Source organism: Ursus maritimus, unplaced genomic scaffold (assembly GCF_017311325.1).
Source record: "Ursus maritimus isolate PB19 unplaced genomic scaffold, ASM1731132v1 scaffold_36, whole genome shotgun sequence".
Lineage (NCBI taxonomy): Eukaryota > Metazoa > Chordata > Mammalia > Carnivora > Ursidae > Ursus > Ursus maritimus.
The window spans coordinates 13,292,965-13,319,838 of NW_024426230.1; the positions used below are offsets into that span (position 1 = coordinate 13,292,965).

General features: G+C 37.9%; 1 protein-coding gene across 2 annotated transcripts in view; it reads right to left on the reverse strand.

The window, feature by feature from the left end:
* Nucleotides 1–20,998, reverse strand: part of SLC25A21 (solute carrier family 25 member 21) — a 471,897-nt gene extending 450,899 nt beyond the window's left edge. For both annotated transcript variants that reach the window (XR_005832048.1, XM_040620848.1), the window contains exon 1: nt 20,788–20,998. Coding sequence is in view for 1 of the 2 variants with exons in the window: in XM_040620848.1 (XP_040476782.1) it covers nt 20,788–20,857 (70 nt within the window). In the remaining variant the exon portion in view is untranslated. The remainder of the gene's footprint in view (nt 1–20,787) is intronic.
* Between the last annotated feature and the right edge of the window lie 5,876 nt (nt 20,999–26,874).

The window sequence follows — 26,874 nt, forward strand, 5'->3', positions numbered from 1 at the left end:
TCTCAAAATACTTACAACAAAACATGCAAGGTACTCTGTGTCACTTTTTTTTTTCTAGATCATATTTTTATTTTTCAAAATATCCACATTAGCAAGTTTTTCATACATTTTTTGTCTGAATGCTTTATTATAATACAGGCCCCACCTTCAGGGACAGTATTTCTGAACCTCGGCTACACACTGGAATCAGCCGAAGCACGTTAAAAATGCCAAGTCCTGGACCCAACCCCCAAGATGCTGATTTTGTTGATCTGGACTGTGGTGCTGGCACCGGGATCTTTTTAAATTACCCAGGTGATTCTAATGTGCAGCCAAGGCTGAGAACCATTGCTTTTACAGTCTTGTACAGGAGACTGCTGATAATAGCAACAAACCATCAATTTATGGAGGGCTTACTTGTGCCAAGCAGCAGGCTAAGCACCTTCTGTGCATTATCTTATTTAATTCACAACAACCTTATGAAGAAAGATTCTGTTACTAACTCCTACTTTATGAATAAGGATGTGAAGATTAGAGAGATTAAGAAACTTTCCCAAGGTCCCACCACTCTTAATTGGCTGAAAGAGGACTTACACACAGCTCTGTCCAACTCCAGAAGAGGAACTCTTCATCACTGACTACCATCGGCAGAAACTATGCCATAAGCCAGATTTTTTAAAAAGGCAAGTCAGAGTGCTATTGAATAGAAGAAGTGACAGAAGAATTAGCTTTGGGGATACAAAAACACTAAAATAAGCAAGATACTGGAAATGCCCATTTTTCTCCTTAGCCTGATTGTCAGAATAAATTGTTAGCTTTCTCAAAATAGTAGTATTTGAGGAAAAGAACATTCCCAGGCAGTGTCCTGGTCTAGCTGCATACCTCTCAGTTGTCATGGACACAGGAAGGAACAATGAAATCATTATTTGACTATTATTTTTTAGTTGCTAGTCAGCATATGATTCTGTCTGTAAACTGCATCTCTGCATTCCCTACAGATCAGGGGAGCTGTCCCTCCTGGTAGTGACAGAACAACCACAAACAAAACAATCCTTCTCAGGGGAAAGCCATCTTTATCTGTCAGTATTAGTCAGTTGAGAAACAGAGCTGCAGGCAGCTGAAAAAACAGTTTGACTGTTTTAAGTTTACAGGTGGCCTTATAATGGAAATTTTTACACACTGAAATTCCTTTTTCAAGTTAAAAAAGTTTGGACAAAAAGGGACAAAATTTGGCAGTATTTTAATGCAATGCTTCTAACCAGCTTGCGAAAGCAAAATATCAAATTTTAGTGAAGGTTGGTGAACTAAGCACCCGCCTTCTGGCAAACAGACTCAGTTAACTATTACCACCCTTTCTGGGCTGAACATTCCTCATGGTTAAAATCAGATCGGCCACACTTATCACAGGGCCTGATATATAAAAGACATGTAAGAAATGTTTTCTGAATGAATTCATGGACATTGGGAAGAATTAATTTAAAAATATTTTAATAGAAGGTTGTATACACAGAAATATAATAATAATGTTAGCATGTAAATAATTGGATACCTGCTCAAAGCCCAGCCAGAAAGTATTTCCGTGTGTGTGTGTGTGTGTGTGTGTGTGTGTGTGTGTGTGTTGTTTGCTTGGAAGAAACCAGGATGAAAAAAGAAGGCATTTGACTAATAATTACATAACCATTAGCAGCAAAGAAAACTTGGGGTTCCACAAAAGATACCTGTTGTGCTTTCCTCAACATTTGGGGCAATGAAGCAGACAAAGCCAGTTTATTTTGTAGGTTGCTCAAAACCTTCCTGATTGGCCTACCAGAACTTATTAAACTTTTTCTGGGAAAAGGCACAGTTTGGAGCCTATCCCAAACAATAAAATAGAATTAATTACATTTATCAATTTAGCTACTAGAATAAAAGTTTTCTGGAACAACATCAGGGTTTTAAAATGTCAGATTAGGAAGCTATTTATGGCGTGCTTTGGTGGGAAGCCCTGGACAGGCCCCTGAGAACACCGAACCTTGGGGTTGAGGGACTAGAAAAAAATACAGAAACTAATGAGAATGGGTGATTACAAACTTCGGTAATAATTTTGCCTTCAATTCCTGGGAAAAGGACTAACAGATCCCTGTTAATCTATAAACCAGTAGTTGTCAATCACATGGTTGGTCTCGTTCTCACCGGCATGGGATATGGAAATAACCACATTAAAGGAAAGGTCTTTACTACTTGTATTGATTAATAATACTTGATACACTTGCTCCAAATAATACTTTGCGATTTTAAGATAGCCAAAGTTATTATGAATGATAAATACAATAAAATACCTACAAAAATATACATGCCCTTCTTTTTTTAAAAAAGTAGGTTTTGGGGGAAAGGGAGTGACCCAAGTTATTTGATAGGGTGACCACTGGAATATGAACTGAGAATCACTCCTATAGGCCCACTATGGAATACTGAAAATGAAACCTAATGACTCCATTCTGGGAATAAAAAATAAAAATTTCTGGTAAAAAATAAGATCATGTTAATGATATCCAGGTTTGAGAACATAACAAAAACTCCACCACCCCCAAATAAGGTTAGGTTTCTTGAAGAAAAACAGAAAAATACAGTTTACATTGTAAATTGTAGAACAGAATTATTGTTTGCACACACATATTCATATAATATGGCACTCATCTATGACAATTTTTTTAAATGCCTGGAATAGGCCTAAATACTTTTACATTTTCCCTCTCTGTTAGTAACTAGCATTTACTGAGTGCTTACTAAGTGCTAGGCACAATGATAAACCTTTACATGTATCAACCCATCTGATCCTTCTAACAACGTCATGAAGTATTGCAATATATCCTATGGATAAACCACAGAAATGTTAAGCTGTCTGCCCAAAGTAACACATCTAGTGAATATCGAAGTTGGGATCTAATGCCAGTCGGTAAAGCATCAGAATCCCTACAGGACGTCACCTCCCTGTATCACCTCTACTGTCTTCATAAGGTAAAGTTCACTATCAAAACATGGATGCCTTTTGATGAGGTGCTCCATTTTCTTCTTTATTGATCTCAGTTGTAACTATTTCATTGCTTAGCTCCCACGGTGTACTCAAAAGTTTGCCATCTATGTAGCCATTTTTGGAAAATGATGTAATTCCAAAACAAATATCAGAGAACAAAAATTAGGTAGATCAATGTTTTCATATATATATATATAAAATAATATTCATATACATATATATTTCATGAAATATATTATGTGTATATATATGATAAATGACTGGGAAAAAACTACAACCAGCACAGTGGACTTTGAGCTTGGGAAAATAAACCTACCCTCAAGCAGTTAGCAACTCAACCAATAGTCTATATATGCTTCTTATAATCATTCCTGGGAAGGCCGGTATTGGGAAGAAACAGGTCTACATCCATGCACAGTCAAGATCTAGGTTTGTAGAATCGATGGGACTTAGACTATATAGGATTAAAGTCCCTCCAAGACTGGCTCCTTCTTAGGGCAATCAGGACGGGAAAAGTAGGACCCTTTGGATTTCCTTTTTCTTCCATTGCCACTATTAGGAATAAAATGGAATAATGCATCTGGGACCCTGCATGGTTCCTGGGGTCATGTCTGAATTCGGTGACAGGTGAGCACTACCAATGACATGTATGGGGCATGGAAGAAACTGCACCAACTCCTTCAAATCACATAGAAAGCAATATATGCTCTAGCATCTTGCTGAGAGGTTTAGAATTTTTAAAATTAATTAACATTCAATTTTTTAAAATTGATTAACATTCAAGAATTAATTAACATTGGGAACCAAAATAAATTTAACATTCATTCAGTCATCTATTCATCCAACAAATGTTTATTTAGTATCTAGCCTGTGCCATTTTCTGTTTAGGGACTAGGGATATAGCCAGGTACCAAACAGACTAAGATTCTTATCCTCAGGGAGCTTATCATCAACGGATAGGAATAAGAGCATGTTTTAATATCTGTCACTATTATACATCAGGCTTTAGTTAACAATTAATATTATGCATTCTTACATTTAAATAAACATGTCATTGTTACAGGTCGATAAAATATAAAAACTAAGATTTCTTTAAAAATTTAATATATGGCTATTTTTTCAGTTCTGTAATGTTAATAAAACATACATTAGAAGTGTGACTTTCCTCATGTATGTTCAAATGAAAGAATACATAAATTTATACGAACTGCACAAATCATAACAAAAAATACAGATAGTTTTCAATGTAGAAATAGTTTTAATTTGCTAACAACCTATATATATACCAATAACCACTGTGACCCCCCCATCTACTCCAACCTTGATGCTTCCTTTATTTCAGTCCCTTGCTTCACACTTCCTCTGTGATCTTCTGCTGACTATTCAACATCCATCTATCCATCCATCCATCCATCCATCCATCCATCCGTTTATTACACAAATATGTACCAGGAACAATTGGAATGAGAACCTCTCCATTACATCTTTCCCTCAGGACGAGAGTTTCTCAGAAGTTGAAAAAGACATGAGACTCTTAATATATTAAAAAGTAAAGAAATGCCACTCTAGAAAACAGTGTGGAGGTCCCTTAAAAAGTTAAAAATTGAGCTACCCTATGACCCAGCCATTGCACTGCTGGGTATTTACCCCAAAGATACAGACGTAGTGAAGAGAAGGGCCATATGCACCCCAATGTTCATAGCAGCATTGTCCACAATAGCTAAACTGTGGAAGGAGCCGAGATGCCCTTCAACAGATGAATGGATTAAGAAGTTGTGGTCCATATATAATATGGAATATTACTCAGCTATCAGAAAGAACGAGTTCTCAACATTTGCTGCAACATGGACGGCACTGGAGGAGATAATGCTAAGTGAAATAAGTCAAGCAGAGAAAGACAATTATATGATTTCTCTCATCTATGGAACATAAGAACTAGGAAGATCGGTAGGGGAAGAAAGGGATAAAGAAAGGGGGGGTAATCAGAAGGGGGAATGAAACATGAGAGACTATGGACTATGAGAAACAAATTGAGGGCCTCAGAGGGGAGGGGGGTGGGGGAATGGGATAGAATGGAAATGGGAAGTAAAAAAGGCAAGGCATGGTGCACTGGGTGTTATACGCAACTAATGAATCATCGAACTTTACATCAGAAACCAGGGATGTACTGTATGGTGACTAACATAATATAACAAAAAAACATTAAAATAAAAAAAATAAATAAAAATTTAAAAAAGTAAAGAAATGCCAACTGTTACTAAAGTGTAGCTTATTTTAAATGCCTGCAAATCACCTATTAATGCTTTCAACACACGCAATTGCAATGAGAAAGGCAATGTCTTTATGTCTAGCCTTATTTGAAAGAAATGTCAAAAGTTTAAGTTAGGAGGTCCTTTGTGAATGTGTGGCCCCATTCAAATGGCCCTGCTGGTCCTGCTGGTCCCCCTTCCCTCGTGACTCACTGCCAAGGAGAAGTTACCAGGCTGTCTCTACATATGACCATCTCATTCTCACTCCCCACTCCTTAGAGCCCTTGAAACCTCCAGGGAAGCTAACTTCAGAAGGGCACAGAACCCTAGATTTGGGCATGAAGGTCCTAAATGTCCCAGGGTTCAGGGCTCCTATTAGTGGTATTTCACACTCACTAGGGGTTAAAAATATTTTTTTGTGGCTCGCCCACAAATTACATAACACTGTTCTAGGGGAAACGCACCCTGATTATAAACAACTAACCTAAAATTACAGATTTTTGGAACGTGACCTACACATTCAGGCATTACACGAAACTACATTTTTTCTCATACATGGTAACAGCATTTCTTATTTTTTTCTTATATATTTGTTTTGTATGTTTTTCCTATCCATGGTAATGGTAAGTCATTTTTTCCTAATTTTAACTTAACCACAAAAAAACTTACCATCTATTTCCAACTTATGTGAATAATGAAAAATAATAGACCTGCTTTTTGAATTTATATTATAAAATATTTCTGTGTATAGTTGCTCACAAGCAGAAACTGTGCATCTTATATTGATTATATGTCAAATATTCCATTATACGAAGTAAATCACACTATTTGGCATTTCCATATACCTTATGTCAGAAAATAAAAGTTTTATTTTCAGTGCAGCTCTGAGAAACTATCACTCCTACAAGGAGCATTCCCTCTACTATCACCAAAATAAGATGCTACGAATGAGTTCAAAGCACTGGCTTCTAAAATAGAAGATATTTTCTTTGTCTCTGCCACATTTATGGCTGATCAGACAGGGGCACATAAGCAAAATATGTCTCAAAAGAATTGTATCATTTTGTGGCAAATGCAATTGGAATAAAAAATAGATTTATTGAGTAGATATATTCTAAGAACTGTGCAAGTCCTGGAGATACCTAAAAGGGGCTCGCTCTTTGCAAGACTTAAAAAACAAGAATTAAATCCAGTGTAATCTTTTAAATTAATCACACAAAAAAAATCTAAAGTAATCGTGAAGAGCATCCATGTAGAGTAAAACATAATACCACATAATATGTAAGCATATCAATGAAAACATTGTAAATACAAACAATACTGGATAATGTCTATTTAAAAACCCCTATTGTATGGACAGAGGATACATTTTTAAAGTATATAATATATAAATTCAGCAAGGGTCACAGAGACACCATCATCACTGCTTTCTTTCCATATAACTTAGGAGCCAGTGTCCCTACTATTCTTTCTTTTCTTTCCCTTCTTTGCTTCGCTGTTGACCTTCTAACCTCCAGCGTATGTGTGCTCAAAAGAATAGAAGGTACAGGCCAATGCAGATCTTTACAAAAACATGAAGGAAACAGAAAAAGTCTTACCCTTCTTTGATGCTTGGTCAGGCAAACACCAGATCATATTGTTCCGTAAAAGAAAGTTGCTGATATTCTTTCCAATTCTGATATGATCACATTTCTACTTTCATCTTAAAAGAATATGAAATAAATGTTTTCTTAGCTCAACTAAAAAAGCCCCTGCTAATCAAAATAAATCACTAAAGGTTCTATAGTACTTTTTATATTAAGTATTTTCAATATTCATCTTCTTTATAATTTTGTTAAAATTTTATGTATAAATTTCTCGTTGAGAAAGAAATGAGTTTAATTTACTAATCATTTTTCTTAAAAAAATGTTTTAAAAAACATGGGCAAGTTACACTGCCATCTTGTGGTTAGGAGTTCATTTACAGTGGCAAGGACTTCTGGTATTTCCATTAATTCCACACACAGTATGTATTAAACAAAACAAAACAAAAAATCCTGTTTGGAACTTAAGAAAATACATTCTTTATACACCTCCCTCGCTTTCTTATGTTAAAGCTCATTATATGAAAACAAGAAATGGCATTTTGAGGGGCTGCCCCAGATAGATAAATAAAAAGAACTATGCATTTGGCACTCTAGATCTTGCTCACAGAAACTTGTAATTTACTATTAGTGTATACACACTTTAACCCCGACAATTTAGAAAAACAAAATTATGGAATCTAGGAGTTTCGTTTCCACAAGGTAATCTCCAAGACCTAAAAGCAATGAATATGACATTTATGCTAAACTTACCAACGGTTTTTGTTTGATCCAGAACTCTAAATTCAAAAGCAAGACTACCACAGAGAAAATAAATATTATAGCAATAAAAATAGTTGTTCCCACCTCTCTTACTCATATACATAAACTTATTTTCCCATACATAGTTAAGGATAATTTAATAGAAAAATTAATTCCAAAGTCCAGTCATCTACATTTTTCAAATGTATAATTCTCTATCATCTACGCCAGGCACCTGTTTCAAATGTTTTACAATGGTAGGATCTAATTAGAAGTTAACACACTTCTACATCTAACTGTCTGCAGAAAGCTTTTCCTTTTTTTTAAGCAAATCACCAAAATTATAGGAAGACAGTGCCATCTATAGGTCTGCACAAGGACAGAATGGTGTTCTATTCAAATGTAACTGTCCACTGCAATAGAGTAGCCAACCAAATGCACTGCCCTAGAAGGAAGCTCCAGAATAACTTTGCTCATTATTGAATCTCTGGAGTGGTACCTATAATTTTTTCCAAAGTATTTTAACTTACCTCTACAATCATTCTCCAAATAACAACAACAGCAACAGCCATATCAACGAGAACAAAAATAATACTTCCTATAACTGTATTATTCTGATTTCGATCATCCATAAATATTGATAATTTTCAAGAAATATTAGTTCATTGGCATTTGTCCTCTCTCTTTCTCCCTCCCATCCTCTCTCTCATAATGTAAAACTTTTTGAGCTTAATTCTGCTTTAGGTGTCATTCAATTCTACTGAAAAATATGTCATTATTATTTCTCCAAAGTTATATTCCCCCCATAATAGTCCATTCTAGATTTTACAGACATTCAACTGAATTCACACTGTGTCTCACCTAAAGCTACCAGATTCGTGCAAATGAAAAAGCTCAAAACAAACTTATTTCATTCAACTTAAATTCCCTCCTTTTTCACAGCCAGGCTCACCCAGTCTACTCTGGGGTTGCTCTCACTCCAGTGAATCATTCTGGTATCTTACCTAATTGTATAAGGCTTGTTTAACAACTACCCAAGGATTGGAGCTCAACTCATTCCTAATCAATCGCCTGTAGGGAATGACAGAAAAGAGGTAGCTCTGTCAATGCTGACAGAGTCCCCTGATGGGTGATATGGAGAATTTTATACTCGTACTATGGCTGGCATTTAGAGGTCTGGCAAAAAACAAGAAATGGCTGGTTATGCCAAAGGCAGATCTTGATTGTTCATCAATGTGTGAGTTTCTAGAGCAACTATAATATTTAAACCAGCCTGAAGGAACAGAGGTCTTATAAAGGCAAACCTCTATGGGGTTGCTAGTCTGATTTCTCATTTTGCACACCATGAGGCAGGGTGGGGTATCGGGTAGGAGTAAAAGCTCTAAAAGCAAAGAAAATCGAGCTTGAGTTCATGTTCTGTCACTGGCCTTGAGCAAGTTACTTAATTTCTCTGTGCTTCACTTTCCTCATCCTCAAGAAATTACAAATTATTAACAATAATTTAAGCAAAGTAAGGTGCTTTAAACATAGTAATCATTCAATTAATGTGAGCACTTAAGATTTATCATACTGTTTCCTGTTTGTCTGATCTCAATTATTGACTAGATAACAAGGGAGGATCCATCTAAACCCAAACAAACACCCAGAGAAGGTCACTTATAACTAGCTAAGTTAACAAAAAGAATGAATGAGAAAGACAATTCAAAATAGGATGAGTACAATGATACAACAAAGAGAAAATGGTATTTGATGATCTGATACTAGTTTCAAAATTTACCTCTGAAACATTACCTTTGAAAATCACTAAAAATCCACATAACTCTTGTTCCCACGTTATTTCTACTGTATAAATTAGAAATCTGAATCTGGGGGCACCTGGGTGGCTCAGTCGTTACGCGTCTGCCTTTGGCTCAGGTCATGATCCCAGGGTCCTGGGATCGAGCCCCCCATTGGGCTCCCTGCTCAGGAGGAAGCCTGCTTCTCCCTCTCCCACTTCCCCTGCTAGTGTTCCCTCTCTCGCTGTATCTCTCTGTCCAATAAATAAATAAAATCTTAAAAAAAAAAAAAGGAAAGAAAGAAAAGAAAAGAAAAGAAAAGAAAAGAAAAGAAAAGAAAAGAAAAAAGAAATCTGAATCTGTAGGACACCGAGAAGTTGGAAATATAGATTGGGGAGTTACGTGCAAATCGATAATACTGAAGCCAGAGAGCAGATGGGCTCACTCAGGGAGGTAAGAGTGTATAGAGCAGAGAACTTAGGACCCTGCAGAATGCCAATTTTTGAGGAAAGGGAACAAAGAGAAACCAGCAAAGGAAAGAGTAAAGAAGTGATTGGATGTGAAGAGGAGAGTAACAATCAACTGTAGAGATGACTTTGAAGAGAAAAATTGGTCAGAGTGTGAAATTTTACAAAGATTAGGCAAAATTAAGAATGAAAACCAGTAGTTAACAGTTTGAACAGAAAGGTAAAGACTGATATGCCAGTTATAGGAGGTTGGAAACTGAGCGAAGAACTCTTCACAAAGGTTGACAATGAAAGGAAGAGAAACGTAGGACCATAGCTTGAGATATGGAACATGAATGAGATATGGAACACAATACGAAGAAAAAAAAGTGTGGGTTGAACTGTGTTCCCCCAAAAAGATATGTTCAAGTCCTAAACCCTAGTATGTGACCTTATTTAGAAATAGGGTCTTAACAGATATAATCAAGTGAAGATGAGGTCATACCAGATTAGAGTGCGCCCTAGTCCAATGATATAAAAAGAGGGAAATTTGGACAGATAAAGAGACAGATGGGAAAAGAAAGCCATGTGATGACAGTCAAAGAACGCAATGATTCTGAGCAACTACCAGAAGCTGAGAGAAGCATGGACCAAATTCCCCTTTGCTGCTTCCAGAAGGAACCAGCCCTGCCCACACTCTGATTTCAGACTTCTAACAGCCAGTACTGTATGACAATAAGTTCCTGTTATTTCAAGCCATCCAGTTTGTGGTACATTGTTCAGACAGCCCTAGCAAACTAATACAAGGGATCAAAAGATACAGATCTAATAAAATACTTAGAATGTGTATAAGCCATGATCATATCAAAGTATGGAAATAATTGGCACAAACGTAATAATTTAAAACCAAAAGGAAAAGAAATTGTTAAGAAAAATCAGTTAAAATCTAGAACAATTAAGAATCTCATAGATTGGGGCACCTGGGTGGCTCAGTCATTAAGCGTCTGCCTTTGGCTCAGGGCGTGACCCCAGGGTCCTGGGATCGAGCCCCGCATCAGGCTCCCTACTCTTCTGGGAGCCTGCTTCTTCCTCCCCCACTCCTCCTGCTTGTGTTCCTTCTCTCGCTGGCTGTCTCTCTCTCTCTGTCAAATAAATAAATTTTTTAAAAAATGAAAAAAAAAAAAAGAATCTCATAGATGTTACTTAACCTAGTTTCATTTATTAAGATATCACCTACTTAAATCATCAAGATGTTTGAAAATGATTTGTGCACCTCTTTTCATTTTGGGGAGATGGAACAAAAGATGATATATAAATTTTAAAAATTATCATAGACCTCTCACTCAGAAGGTGGCAGACATTTTAGACCTGAAGATAATTTTTTCACTTCATTTACCAAATGATTACAATATAAGAAAATATTGCTAAAGAAATGTTGCAAATATTCATTGTCTGATGACTTGAACCTCAGCATACTTTTCTCTCTTCAGAGAAGGACCCTAAGAATATAATCCACGGCTTAAGCTTCTGATATTTATTCATTATTACAGTCAACATACATTTCTGAGCATCTACTATGCTCTACCTAAAACACCAGGTTCTCAGCGGCTCTGAGATGTTGTAGTCAAGACTGGGAAGGGAAAGCAGCACACAGGCAAAGGAGATGAGGAAGTGCTGGTTTACAAGACATTCCTAAAATGTTCTAAAAAAGTTGATTAATGTTTTTATGTCAACCAAATCACGTACGCACATATTATATTTATGCTTTTGTCTTTCACTAAAATAAATAAGTAAATAAGGATGAAATTTAGTTTGTAAATAAACATTGTAGATATTCAATATTAAAAAATAATTAAATAAATAAAATGTCTTTCACTGAAGGACAGTAAAATAAATCCTTTGAAATATGGTTATGCAATTCATATTTTGCTCTTGCTTAAATTCATATTTTTGAGAACTAGATTTTCTTTAAGAGAGACAAGATAGAGCTACCCTATGACCCAGCAATTGCACTACTACGTATTTATCCAAAGGATACAAACATAGTGATTTGAAGGGGCACCTGCACCCCCATGCTTATAGCAGCAATGTCTACAATACCCAAACTAAGAAAGAGCCCAGATGTCTATCAACAGATGAATGAATAAAGATGTGGGGTGTGTACACACACATACACACACACACACACACAGTGGTATATAACTCAGCCATCAAAAAGAATGAAATCTTGCCATTTGCAATGACGTGGATGGAACTAGACGGTATTATGTTAAGTGAAATAAATCAGTCAGAGAAAGACAAATACCATGATTTCACTCATATGTGGAATTTAAGAAGTAAAACAGATGAACGCAGGGGAAGGGAAGGAAAAATAAAATAAGATAAAAACAGGGAGACAAATCATAAGAGATTCTTAACTATACGAAACAAAGTGAGGGTTGTTGGAGGTGGGAGGGGGATGGGGTAATTGGGTGATGGGCACTTGAAGTAATACGCACTGGGTGTTGTATGCAGCTGACGAATCACCGAATTTTACCTCTGAAACTAATAATACAGTATATGTAATTAAATTGAATTTAAATAAAAATTTTAAAAAGAGACAGGACACATTTTATTTAAAATACATCTTTTAACAGTATTTTATAATTAATTTGAGCAGTAGAGTTGCTTCCTCCTATGCGGTTGAAATAAGGGGAATTTTTCCTCCCTAATTACCCAGATAATGGGTTCTAGCTTTCCTTTGATGTTCCTAAAGGCTCACCTGTTTCACTACAACCTGCTATTTATTATCAAACAATTGCATTTTTCCCAAGTTCTGAAGTTCGAAAGGTGCCATTTATCCAAATCACATGTGTGTCCCCTTTGCATCCATTCTGAAAAAGACTTTTCCTTGATCAAAATTTTAACCTTGATTACCCCCCAGTACATCACCCCTTTTATTACTTAGCCCAAATTAAAGTTCACAGGACTACTAGTATACATACCACCTGTTAAGGTACTTTTTTTAAAACTATATTTTAACTACTATGGATTAAAGCAAAAAAAGGTAAAAAAAATCTTGTAAAAATGAAGATACATAAGATATATAAGATCAGGAGTTTAAAAAATAAGATTTGAAATTATTCGGTACCATTTTAGTTACCTTTTTAGGTTGAAAGCCTTGACTCTCAGCCATCAGTATATTGTGCATTTTACCTATACTTTCAATAGTTAACTTCCCAGAGACCTATCTATGAATCCCAGGCTTCTTTCCCCCTAAAAAAGGTTTTTCGTTTCACTTTCTCATTTGACCCCTTGAAGGTGATTAATGAGACAAACTGCACAAAGTACTGGAACTGTGTCTAGTGCAAACTTGGAAAACTTGTTTCCAGAATACTTTGACTACACAATTTGACTAAAATATCTCCAGGCAGACACACAAAATAAAACCTGTAATTGGAGATGTGATGGGGATGTGTGCCTACAAGATATAAGAAACTAGGGTGGGGCTGGAGAGGAGCCTGAAAATTTTGGGAAATAAATCAGTGTCCTGCATGAATGGTGATCATGTAAGAGATATAAGGAGGGAAAATGCTGTAGGAAGTTCTCTGAGTGGCACTGGCAGACTTCTGGGAATATGAGTATGAGATTCTGGGAGACAGGAGGAGGAGGGTCTTAGAGACACCACTGTGCAAGGGAATTCAGTGTGGACAAGGCCTAGGCATACCCTCAGGAGGGACCCTGACAGGCTCTGGTGAGAGTAGGGTCTCTCCGGGACCCAAGACGACTTGCCAGAGGCCCTGGAAAACTCTGAAGTTAGAGGCAAAAGCCCAATGAGAACTTGGGGAGAATACCCATCTGAGTGAGCCTAAAAGGCTTCTATATGACATGGGAAATAAGAACCCTGTGAGCTTCGGAAACACATGGAAGAACCCAAACTGGTTATTAAGGAGAATGGGAGGGTCTGAGGTAAAGCTAAGTTCCTGTCTCCAAGGAAGAGATGTGCATAGAAGGGAAACTTCCTGGAGCCCTACTGGTGAGAAGACAAGGTAATGATGTGAAATACTGAGGCTTAAGGGACCTTGGGAACTCCAGCAAGTTTGGGGGGAATCATGTCAGTATTGTTGTCAGGTTGCTACCAACCCCCTTGGTCATTGTGAGAAATAGAAAAAGATGTCCCAGAACCGTATGATCCTCTCAATAGATGCAGGAAAAGCATTTGGCAAAGTACAGCATCCTTTCCTGATTAAAACTCTCCACAGTGTAGGGATAGCGGGAACATACCTCCATATCATAAAAGCCATATATGAAAAGCCCATAGCAAATATCATTCTCAATGGGGAAAAACTGAGAGCTTTTCCCCTAAGGTCAGGAACATGGCAGGGATGTCCACTATCACCACTGATGTTCAACACAGTACTAGAAGTCCTAAGCTCAGCAATCAGACAACAACAAAAAATAAATAAAAGGCATCCGAATTGGCAAAGAAGTCAAATTCTCATTCTTCACAGATGACATGATACTCTATGAGGAAACCCAAAAGACTCCACCCCAAAATTGCTAGAACTCATATAGGAATTCAGTAAAGTGGCAGGATATAAAATCAATGCACAGAAATCAGTTGCATTTCTATACACTAACAATGAGACAGAAGAAAGAGAAATTAAGGAATCGATCCCATTTACAATTATGCCAAAACCCATAAGATATCTAGGAGTAGACCTAACCAAAGAGGCAAGGGATCTTTACTCAGAAAACTACAGAACACTCATGAAAAAAATTGAGGAAGACACAAAGAAATGGAAAACAAACAAACAACAAAACCATGCTCATGGATTGGAAGAACAAATATTGTTAAAATGTCTATGCTACCTAGAGCAATCTATACATTCAATGCAATCCCTATCAAAATACCATCAACTTTTTTCACAGAGGTGGAAAAATCCTAAAATTTTTATGGAACCAGAAAAGACACCAAAGCCAGAGGAATGTTGAAAAAGAACACCAAAGCTGGAGACATCACAATTCTGGACTTCAAGCTGTATTACAAAGCTGTAATCATCAAGAGAGTATGGTACTGGCACAAACACAGACACAAAGATCAATGGAACAGAACAAAGAACCCAGAAATGGACCCTCAACTCTTTAGTCAACTAATCTTTGACAAAGCAGGAAAGAATATCCAATGGAAAAAAGACAGTCTCTTCAACAAATGGTGTTGGGAAAATTGGGCAGGTACATGCAGAAGAATGAAACTGGACCATTTCCTTACACTATACACAAAAATAGACTCAAAATGAATGAAGGACATAAATGTGAGACAGGAATCCATCAAAATCCTAGAGAACACAGGCAGCAACCTCTGTGACTTTGGCCGCAGCAACTTCTTGCTAGACATGTCTCCAAAGGCAAGGGAAACAAAGACAAAAATGAACTATTGGGACTTCATCAAGATAAAAAGCTTTTGCACAGCAAAGGAAACAGTTGACAAAACCAAAGACAACCAATAGAATGGGAGAAGGTATTTGCAAATGTCTTATCAGATAAAGGGCTAGTATCCGAACTCTATAAAGAACTGATCAAACTCAACACCCAAAAAATAAATAATCCAATCAAGAAATGGGCAGAAGACATGAACAGACATTTCTCCAAAAAAGACCTACAAATGGCCAGCAGACACATGAAAAAACGCTCAACATCACTTGGCATCAGAGAAATACAAATTAAAATCACAATGAGACACCCCCTCAAACTGATCAGAATGGCTAAAACTTACAAATCAGGAAACCACAGAGACTGGCGAAGATATGGAGAAAGGGAAACTCTCTTACACTGCTAGTGGGAATGCAAGCTGGTACAACCACTCTGGAAAACAGATGGAGGTTCCTCAGAAAGTTGGAAATAGAGCTACCCTATGACCCAGCAATTGCACTACTGGGTATTTACCCCAAAGATACAAATGTAGTGATCTGAAGGGGCACCTGCACCTCAATGTTTATAGCAGCAATCTCCACAATAGCCAGACTATGGAAAGAGCCCAGATGTCCACTGGCAGATGAATGGATAAAGAAGATGTGGTTTATATAGGAATATTACGCAGCCATCAAAAAATGAAATCTTGCCATTTGCAACGACTTGAATGGAACGTCGTTGGGTATTATGCTAAGCGAAATAAGTCAATCAGAGAAAGACAATTATCGTATGATCTCACTGATATATGGAATTTAAGAAACAAAACAGAGGATCATAGAGGTAGGGAGGGAAAAATAAAACTGATGAAAATGGAGACAAATCATAAGAGACTCTTAATCTTAGGAAACAAACTGAGGGTTGCTGGAGGGGAGGGTTGTTGGAGGGTGGGGGGATGGGGTAACTAGGTGATGGACATTAAGGAGGGCAGGTGATGTAATGAGCACTGGGTGGTACATAAGACTGATGATTCACAGACCTACACCTCTGAAACTATTATATGTTAATCAAATTTAAATTAAAAAATAAGTAAATTTAAAAAAAGAAAAGAAAAAGGTGTCCTTACTCCCCCAGATGGATACATCTCTACTCTAGGATACATGGATTATGAATCATCATGGGCTAGATTTCAGCTCCCACTTGCTCCAGTGGCCAGAGCCCTTTTTCAGTATACAATGTGCCCAACTGCACATTTAGACTCCAGATGGATTGAGAATTTTCTTTTGGCTAAAAGCTAATCTTGCACCCATGTATATGAAAATATTTAGAAAGAGAAACACGCTATTTAGCAGAAAGTCTGTAAGAATTGTATTTGTAGATAAAAGATCTCTTTTAAGGGATGTAAACTCACAAGAAATATGGAAATCGTAAGGGATAGTAGACTTAATTTGATCTCCCCAAATTCTAAAAATGTCTCACAATGGAAACAATACCCTCCTTGTCCCTCTCCTACCCTGATTTCCTACAGAAATGGTTGCATGCTAGTGCAACCATAGGCAAATTAATTAGGCCCTCTGTGCATCAGTCTTCATCCTGGAGTTGTGAAGAGGATTAAACATGTTGATACATGTAAAGCTTAGAACTGAGTTTACCATTTAGTATTTATTCAATAAATGTTAGTTATTTTGATTATTTGTGCCATTCACATGTTAATGAGAATGTTAAGCTGGATGAGGCTGTAGAGGCTATCTGGGAAACCTTCATGCAGAAAACAGTTTTCAAGCTTGGCCTTGGAAAATAGGTAGGATTTCAATAGGTAGAGAAAATAAGAGGAGGACATTCCAGGCATCGTGAATACAAGTGCAAAGGTACAGGTAACATTCAAGTACGGCAAACAGATCTATTTAGCAGAAACTGAGTGGCATGTGTAGGAGAGGAGTGGAAAATAAGACTGACAGCTAAACTGGGAGCATATAATAAAGTGTGCAGAATGCATTCTTCTCTCTCTGGTCAGCAATGAAAACCAAGAATGTTTTAACTTGTAATCCTCTGCCAATCTGGTTCCCCTCTATAAATTATAATCTCTTTTCCTCAAAGGTCTTCTAACTCAGTGCTTCTAAAACTGGAAAGTGCAGATGAAAGACTTGGAGTCCTTCCTATAATGCAGATTCTGATATGGCAGATCTGGAGTGATGCCTGAGAGCCTACATTTTAAACAAGCTTCCAGGTGCTACCATGTGCCTGAGGCTGCTCATCCACAGGTCACATGTTGAGCACCAAGGGTGTACTCCAATGGCCTCTTGTCATTCTCATCCTTACCCCTCCTGCAGTGTTTGGATTTGTTGATCTTCCTGAAGTTCTCATCATTGGTTTATATTCTTTCACGTGAATCTTAGATGATTAGTTGAAGCTGAAAATACAGACTAGAAGCCTGCTCTGTAAAACTTCAATTCATATGGACTTGCCTTGAGCATAGCTTTCATCATATAAAACAAAGTTGCCATTGGTAACAATAACTTTATATATTAGGTATAGCTACAAGCTCAAGGCCAGTCTTTAGATGTATACTGTCTAAGCAACTGTCAGCGCATCAATCTCTTTGGTCTTTCAAATACAAACATCGCAAACCATCTTTTAATGAAAGACAGACATATATTGTTATGAAAGTCATCTATTGCCCATCTCATGATGTGTCTGGCTTCTCTGGAAAATAAATCTCCCCTGAAATCCCCATGCCCACTGCTGCCCCACATATCCACATGGGCAGTGGCTACAACTGACTGGTGCAGAGGTGGGCCCCTGTCCAAAATTGGGTTATCTTGAGTCTTTCCCATGATTTTACACAAGAACTGAAAAAAAAAAATCAAGTCAGTCTCTCACTGTCTCTACAGAAGTCAAGAGCATGTAAATTCAAGGGCTGTTAGGAACCACACTCTGTCATGTAGATGGAAGAGCAAAAAACAGCAGTCAGTTGTAAGGAAAAAAAACTGATGAAGGCACCAGGACGGCACAGGGAAATAGCTCCCCAGCCTGGCATGTTGACAACCTTGTACATCTCCATATAACCCTATAGGCAGGGCTAGGCCACAGTCTGACCTGAGTCTTGGCAGAATGCCCTGTGACTTCCTCTGCCCCAAGGGAAGATAAGCAGACTGGTGAGGAAGAGCTGAGAAGCGGTTTCTCCTGTTATGTTATGGAAGACTGCCGTAAGGCCATTTCTCATCTATCTCCCTAGTTTCAGTTGAACACAAGATTTTTCACCTCACTTCCATTTAGGAAAAGCTGCAGCCTTCAGTGTAAGTGGATAAGACTGTTTGACTGTGGTTCTGAGGCACCTCCTCAACAGCAAAGTGACCCACCACTCATACCGCGTATCATCTGGCCTCTCTAGTTTGGTGTCATCCATGGAATAAGGGACACAGGGAACTGACACCATAATGACTTGTTTTTCCTGTCTTTATAAGTAATAGCTGTCTGAATCCATTTGGGTATGGCAAGCCGTCCAAACAACTCTATTAGTATTACCTGTGACCCTATGGTTCACCACCACCCTGCTGCCTTGGAAATGCTTTAACCATTTGACAAAGTGAGAAAGGGTACGAGATGGCAAGAGTTCACTTCCTGAGCTCCCCTCAGTGTTCTAGCTCCTGATTCCAGTCTCTTCCAGGAATGCATCAAGACCTTGAACTCCATGAGATACCCTGGTTATTTCTCCAATAAACATCCCCAGCTTTTTTTTTCCCCCTTAAGAAAGCCAGAATGTATTTTTAACCTTTACCCTCAAAAGGTCATATAATACACACACAGAGGTGTTGTATTTGATAACATTATCAGTAATGAGAGCTCCAGCACTAGAGATTCAAATGCATTTTCTATATTTATTAAAATTCTACCTCTCTTGTATATTAGTTTCTTTTTGCCCCTGGACCTGTATATGTAATATGATTAGTCCGCATTTATTAAAGTCCAATATAAAATCCTATGAAAATGTTATTGCCCAAGTAGAATCATCATACTATGATGAAAGTATAAATTATTCTCATCATTTATCAACAATTCCATAGTACTAAATACATAAATCAACTACACTGTTTAATTTACCTTAGAAATGTACTAATCTTCATTCAGATTAGTTACAACTGTAAGAACATGATAGAATCACACATTATATCTGTGCCAAATATTTATCATCCAACAAAACAGTGTAAGTAGGATTACAGTTTGATCTACTCTTAACATCCCTTGAATTTAGCTGCGTCTAGTATAGAGTATGATCGCCTAAGCCAAATACAGATGCTTCTGAATCATTAGTCATAGGTTAGGATGTTCATCAATCAGCCTTATTCTACTATTGGGACAGCTAAGTTTTCTTTGATCAGGGTCATGGACTCTGAATCAACTGAGCCAGGGACAGCTGACAGAGTCTTGGACATTGTGAAACTAGCCAAAATGGTGAGTAAACTGGTGAAAATTCATCATCACTACAGGGAAACAACTAAAAAAGCAGACAGTGGGACCTCTAACGTCATAATTATGGATGGACAAAGCACAATCACATATAAGAGATGAATGTCTTGGTTGCCATGTTAACGAAATATCATCTTTGGGAAAGTGTACAGACTGTAATTGATACATTTGGCTGCGTGTGGTACTCCTGAGATGCAAGTGGTTCATGACATAATGATAACTAGTCATAATTTATAATAGGCCTTTATAAAAAGTCCAAGTTTGAAAATAAATTTGACTAGTCGATGTTAAACATTGGTCATCTAGTCACTCTCTTTACATGATTTACTAGAGTTGCCACAGTGTAACTTATTAAGAGACTACCTACATTTAGAAAAATGTTTTATGGTGATGAGTGAATTACAGTAATTATACATTTATAATAAAAATGCATCACAGTTATGAAAAATTAAATTTTCAATCAACTCATAATTTGTTTTAAAATATCTTTAACACACATTCACACAACATAATCTCACGGGTTACTTTCTCTAGCTACACTTAGTAACTGTTTCCACGAACAAATTTTTTCTGATGTTTTTTTCCCCACAGCATAACTCTCCATAAACTAACGTGAGCCAATTATACCAAAGGTGTTGATATGTGTTAACATACGCATTTAATTTTAATATGCCTACTTAAGGCACGAATAGCCCCAAGGAAGCACAGTCTGCATCGAGAAGAGCTGAGGTGTGTACTTGAATGAGCGAGGCAGGAGTTACGTAAGACCTGAATTACCCAGAAGAAGACTACAACTGAGAGCAAAACTAAGTCTGACAGAAACCGGATCCTCTCAAGCAAAGTAGCCCGCTCCGCATAAAGGCCTCCTCCAAGTTGCAGGCCTTAGGGCTGCCCCGCTCGCTTTCCAGGCTAGGGCACGGGAGGCGGGGCGCGCGAGAGCGGCGGCGCCGGGGACTTGCCCTCGGGCACCCGGCGTCCGCCGTCCGCTCCCGGCCTCCTTTGCTCTCCCGTTCGGCGGGCTCGGGCGCTGCGCCCGCGGCGCGGAATTCAGGGGAGAAACTTCGGTAGGGAGACTCGTCTGAGGAAAGTTTTCGGGACACGCGAAGGAAAAAGCAACTGGCCCGCGGCGGGGCGGGGCGACCTTACCAGCGGAACCACCGGCCAGGATCTGGCGAGAAGCCTCTTTCACGAAGCCGGCGTCGGGCTTGGCGGACATCTTCGCAAAGCCGGGACGACCGAATGGGCCGCGATGAGTGGGCGAGCTCGCCGGCCTCGCTGCCGGGCCTGTAGAAATTCCTCTGATCGAGAGAGCCGGCGCTGAGTAGGTCCTTGCGCGGAGTGGCTCCCCGTGAGGCGGCAATCCGGCGACCGCTCGGAGGCAGCGGCTCAGGGCGCAGACTCGCTGCGTGCTCTCCGGTGGGTCCGAACCTGCCCGCTGCACCCCTTCGGGGGCTCTCTGTCGCCCCTGCCAGGCCCCGTGGGCTCCAAGAAGGACCCCGGCGGAAAGAAGACTCGCGGATGCGTTTGGGTTGGCGGCCCGCGGTGGGTCGGCTTTGGTCTCCTAGATTGGCGCCCACGCGCTTCCCTATCAGGAGCCTCCTGCAGTTAGTCAAGCGGGACGCGCTGCCTCTGATAACGCTGGCCCAGAAGGGAGCCCGGCTGCGGCGCGGCTGGGCCGACCCTTGCCCTCCGGGCAAGCCAGCGCTCCGCGAGGTTCTGAAGGACCGACAGGTGAACGCGTCCTTTGCGGTTAGCTGTGCGCCGGTTGTGGGTTAGAGAGACCAACTCAGAGCAAATCCAATTTGCAATTATCGCACAATTAAGTGAATGTAGTTCTTTACAAAGAAATGGTTCTGGCTTAAGGGAGCTTATCACACCTCAGAAACTTGAGTTCTGTTTACTGAAAGACCAAAATAAAGAAGAGGCCTTGTTACAAAGAAGTCTCTTCAGTACTCCACGTCAGTGTTGCTCCAAGTATGAGCTTAAGATCCAAAAACATAAACGTAATGTGAGGGTTTGTAAGAAAGGCAAATTCATGGCCCCACCCCTACCGACTGAATCAGAATCTCTGGATATAGGGCTCAGAAACCTGTGTTAATTTAGTAAGTTCTCCAATGCTTGTTAAGATCGTTAAGTTTTGTCAACCACAGAGCTAAATAATCAAGGAATATTAAGGAGCTATCAGTGTATTCTTTCTATAAAAACATTTCATTTTTTGTACCAGCCCTTTAGGATATTTGGCAAAACGTATTAATTTATACAATTTTTAAGCCGCAAGTTACAAATGCCGTGTAGAAGAGACACAATATTATGAAATTTTAGAAAAATATTTGCCACACCCCTAACGGGTAGGAAATGATACCAGTACAAGGTTGAATGAGAGGATTTGGAGCCCCTATTGTCATATTATTTCTTAAACATTGTATTTAATACTAAATACATTCAGTTTGAACCACATAGAATTGCCAGTTTTGAAAACCAAAAACAGTTGAATATCAGGAATGTAATATGGTTAAAACTTAATATATATGCTTTCCAATTAAATGTGCAAAATATAATAATTAGTTTCATATTTTGTTTTTATTTCTGAGGCTGAGCTATTAAAAGCTGTTAATAATGATATCTGATGGGCAAAATTGTTGAAAGTAAGGAATTGAGTAGACTTGCTGCTTATGGATCAGATAGGCAAAAATAAATTTTCTCATATTTGATTAAATATTTGACTGAAATTACTGTTTGAAATGTTTACCAAGAAATAGTTTTCAGAAATTTTTGCTGTTTAGCTAAAGTAAAAGCTTTTGAGGAATGTTTCAGTCTTTTACTAATTAAATTTGAGGTCTTGAGTGCAATACAGAATCATTTATTCAACAAATTATATATCTATTATATACTGAGCACTAAAATTAGAATTTCAGAGCTCATAGAAAACATTTCCCTCATATTCCAATGAGGAAACTGAGTTTCCCAGGATCATGCCATGAATTAATAATATTGCTGGGATTTGATTCCAGATTCCCTCTTCTAACTGCAACGGGATTGTGGATTTAAATCTTAGCCACAGGCCAAACTACATTCTGTCACACAGAAACCTAAAATAATTAAATGCCCCCCCAATTAATTTCATTTATTCATATATATAAGTGGAGAATTTTTTAAGGTTAAAAAAAGTGTCACAACTATTGAACCTCAAGGCATACACTGAACCAAATTCTACATTCATTCCTTGAAAGCTTCCCTATGTGCTGGCAATGTAACACTTAAAATCCCTGGCAGAGCATATAATCTAACGGAAGAAATCCCACCATATTGCAATATAAGTGAAATTTTGTCTTCCCTAGATTATTTCAGGAAATACAATCATATTCCCAGGTCAAGATTTAAAAATAGCCTTTTTTTGTTCAGTCAGATCAGTGTAAAGATAGACTTTTAACCAATTCTATGAGTACCTTAGTCTCTGAATATCTTATCCTGAGGAGGTGAGTGCAAATTGGTGGCCTCACTAAGACGTCAGTCTCTCAACACCTGTAAATTCAGTGAGAAGACTCTCCTAGACATAGTTCCAAATATCAGTAAAAAATTGCTACCAATTTTTAATCTCTTTGGGCTAGCACCGATTTTTTTTGGAGTTAAAAAAAAGCAAAGCCTGATATCACAAATAATATAGTCCTATACCTCGAGAATAGTTGAGGATATAGGGTCTAGGTATAAGAATATTCTGAAGCTTGGGAGTCAGCCAGTATCGATCCAGAGTCGACAAATACCCACTGTGCTGAGAGCTCTGATTATGGGATGTATCTTTTATCTGCAGCCGAATTTGCCTGTGACCAGTTTTGGAATGCTGCAAGGTTTAGCACTGAGAGAAAAAAAAAGGTAAAATTCATTTGACCTACTATTTCAGATACCCTAGACTGAATCCATCACAATTACTTTCTATTATTATTTTATATAATGCTGTAATGTCCTGATATTAGAGCAAAACTGCTAAAGTATCATGCTTATATTTTTATTTTACTTTTTAAAGATTTATTTATTTATTTATTTGAGAGAGAGCGAGAGATCCCTCATGCGGGCAGTCAGGGGTAGAGAGGTGGGGGGGGGGAGGAAAAGGAGAGAGATTCTTAAGCAGTCTCCCTGCTGAGCATGGAGCCCCACACAGGGCTGGATCTCACAACCCTGAGATCATGATCTGAGCTGAAACCAAGAATTGGATGTTTAACCAACTGTACCACCCAGGCACCCCAAGCTTATATTTTTACATTATTGATTACTTAGCTAACCTTGGTTGAGAACTACATAATTAAAGTATTGATTTATCTATCAGTTTCCAGAATGGCTAGAAACTAAACTGCCAGGAGCCTTAAAATCCTCACTAAACTTAAATCTCTGACAATTTATTCAGTGTTTTTTTGGAATAAGGTTTTTGTATTGGGTCCTTAGATCAGCTACTACTGTTCAAGACCAAAATAATAGTGGTTAAATAAGATACAAATTTATTTTTCTTCTTATGCAAACCCAGTTGTAAACCATGAATAAGGTTCCAGCCAGCAGAAGGAGGAGAAAGATAAGGGTAAAGGCGGCCCTGGAAATTACAGAGATCTCATTGGTCAGAACTTGGCCATAAGGGGTATAAGGGAAATTGGGAAAGGTAGTATTTTGCTGTGTGTCAATGAGCGTAGGAAAAAAACAAAAACAAACATTATGGAAGAAGGGGAAGAACATACTGGGAAACAATCAGCAGTATCTGCCACTTTGGGGAAAAGTTTAGGAATGAAAAGCTATATTTTAAAATGACAGTATTTGCTCATTCTGAAAAATTTTGTTTTCCTCAAATTTAAAGTTTACTTCATCAGTGTCTAACTAGAAAATACAATATAACCCTGTAGTACTTGTACTATGATGGGACCCACATTTTGAAATACCGTTCATTGAAAGATACAGAGCCACTGTAGGTCCATAGATTCTTTTAATTAGGGGCAGAATTTGGCACACATGGAGTCCATCCATGGAATAGGGTGGAAAGTTGGAAAGAGTGGTTTGTGGACACAAGAGTAAGAAATCTTGATGAAAAGAGGAGATTATAACTCTTGAACTATTCAAAAGATCTGTTATTTCATAATATTCTTTTACAGAAGTATTAAAAGTACCGAAGAAATGCTATTTGCAAGTGAAAGACCGGCTTTAAAATTTGTGGGTCTGATTATCACTGCTCTAAGCTCTAACTGGCTTATAACTTACAAATACCAAGGTATCATATTATTTTTTAGGACTTAGGTTCTGGTGCATTAGATTTTCTCATCATCTAACAGAGCATTTCTAAATTCCAAGGAACTTTAGTGAACAGTATGAACAAAATAATTACTTGGGCAACTTTTTTTAATATTTTGTGATATAATAGGAACAACACTTAGATGTCATTTATATAACAGAATTCTGTTATTAGGGACATAAGCTGGGAACCTAGAAGTTAAGGCCTCTAAGCAGTCAACATGCAGAAATTGATACACTTTGATCCTAGGATCTTCCCAGGCCTTCCTGTAGAACTAGTTTTAGACCCAATTCTAAATATGTCGGTAGGGTGGTTATCTAATATCTTGGTTCATGGCAGATTAGAAAGAAGAAATTAAAAGAGAATTAGGAAGGGGGATATCAGGGAGATTCTAGAAAAGTGTAGAGCAACCTGCAAGTTTCCAGTCATATTCAGCCTGCCTAGCAAATTGGAATAATGACAACCTTCATTTAATGCTTATTTGTAACGCATTATCTTGTTCACAATATCCCCGTGACAGAAATATTCTTATCCTCATCTTATACTGGCAAGTTAAGTAACTTGCCTGAAGTCACAATGAATATTTGAGATATTATTTAAACTTAAGTATGTATAATTTAGGAGGCCTCTTTCTGAATCACTAGCTATGTTGTTATTATGTTCTAATTTTTATTTCAGCTTTTCTACCCATACAAAAAAAATCAAAATGTAAAATTATTCAGAGTAAGTAGCTTGTAGCATTCTTGACTTTGGTAAACAATGAATTGATAAGCTAGATCAGGAATTTTATATATCTGAAGTTAGAAAAACACTAACTTCAATGTCACAAATTGCATATGTGAGAATGGAGTGAATTTTCTGTTTATTAAGTCAGGGTCATCTCAGCAATGGCACCATTAACATTTTGGGCCACATAATTCTTTGTTGTGGGAGTCTGTCCTGCGCAATGCAGGATATTTAGCAGCATCCCTAGCCCGTACCCATTAGCTGCCAGTAGCTTCTCCATCCCCACTTGTGACAACCAGAGATGTCTCCAGACATTACTAACTGTTCCCTCCAGGGCAAAAGTGTCCTTAGTGGAGAATCACTGGTTTAAGTAAAAGAGCTCATATAAGTGAAGCCTACTTTATCTTTTTAGAATCACAGGATGACAAACCTGGAAGAGACTTTAATTGATTCCTTATTTGACAGTTTAGGAGACTGAGGTGGGAAGGGCAGAGGGAGAGAGAATCTTAAGCAGGCTTTACACGATGCGACATCCTACAAGCCTGAGATTGTGACCTGAGTTGAAATCAAGAGTCGGACATTTAACCGACAGAGCCACCCAGGTGCCCCAACAGTGGCTGTTCTATTTTATATATCCAAAGAAGTGTAAAGCCTTCCTACTTCTCCACATTTCTCCCAAACTTACTTTCATATATATATTTTTAAATTATAGCCATCCTAGTCTGTGTGAGGAGGTGGTATCACATTGTGGCTTTAATTTGCATTTCCTCAATGGCCAATGAAATTGGCTATCTTTTTCACATGCTTTTGGCCATTCGTATATCTTCTTTGGAGAAATATTTATTCAAGTTTATTGCTCATTTTTTATTAGGTTGTCTTCGTTACTGTGTTGTAAGAATTCTTTATGTATTCTGTATATTAAAATCATCAGATATATGATTTGCCAATATTTCTCCCATTCTGTGTGTTGTTTTTGCTTTCTTGACAATGTCCTTTGATGCACAAAAGCTTTTAATTTTGATGAAATCCAATTTATCTATTTGTTCTTTTGTTGTTTATGTGTCAAACTAAGAATCCACTGCCAAATTCAAGGTAATAAAAATTTAATCTGATATTTTCTTGTAATAGTTTTATAGTTTTAGCTCTTTATTTGGGTTGTTGGTTAATTCTGAGTTAATTTTTGTATGGTCGTACCACCGAGGTACTGTGGGTTCATTTCCAGACCAACACAATGAAGCAAA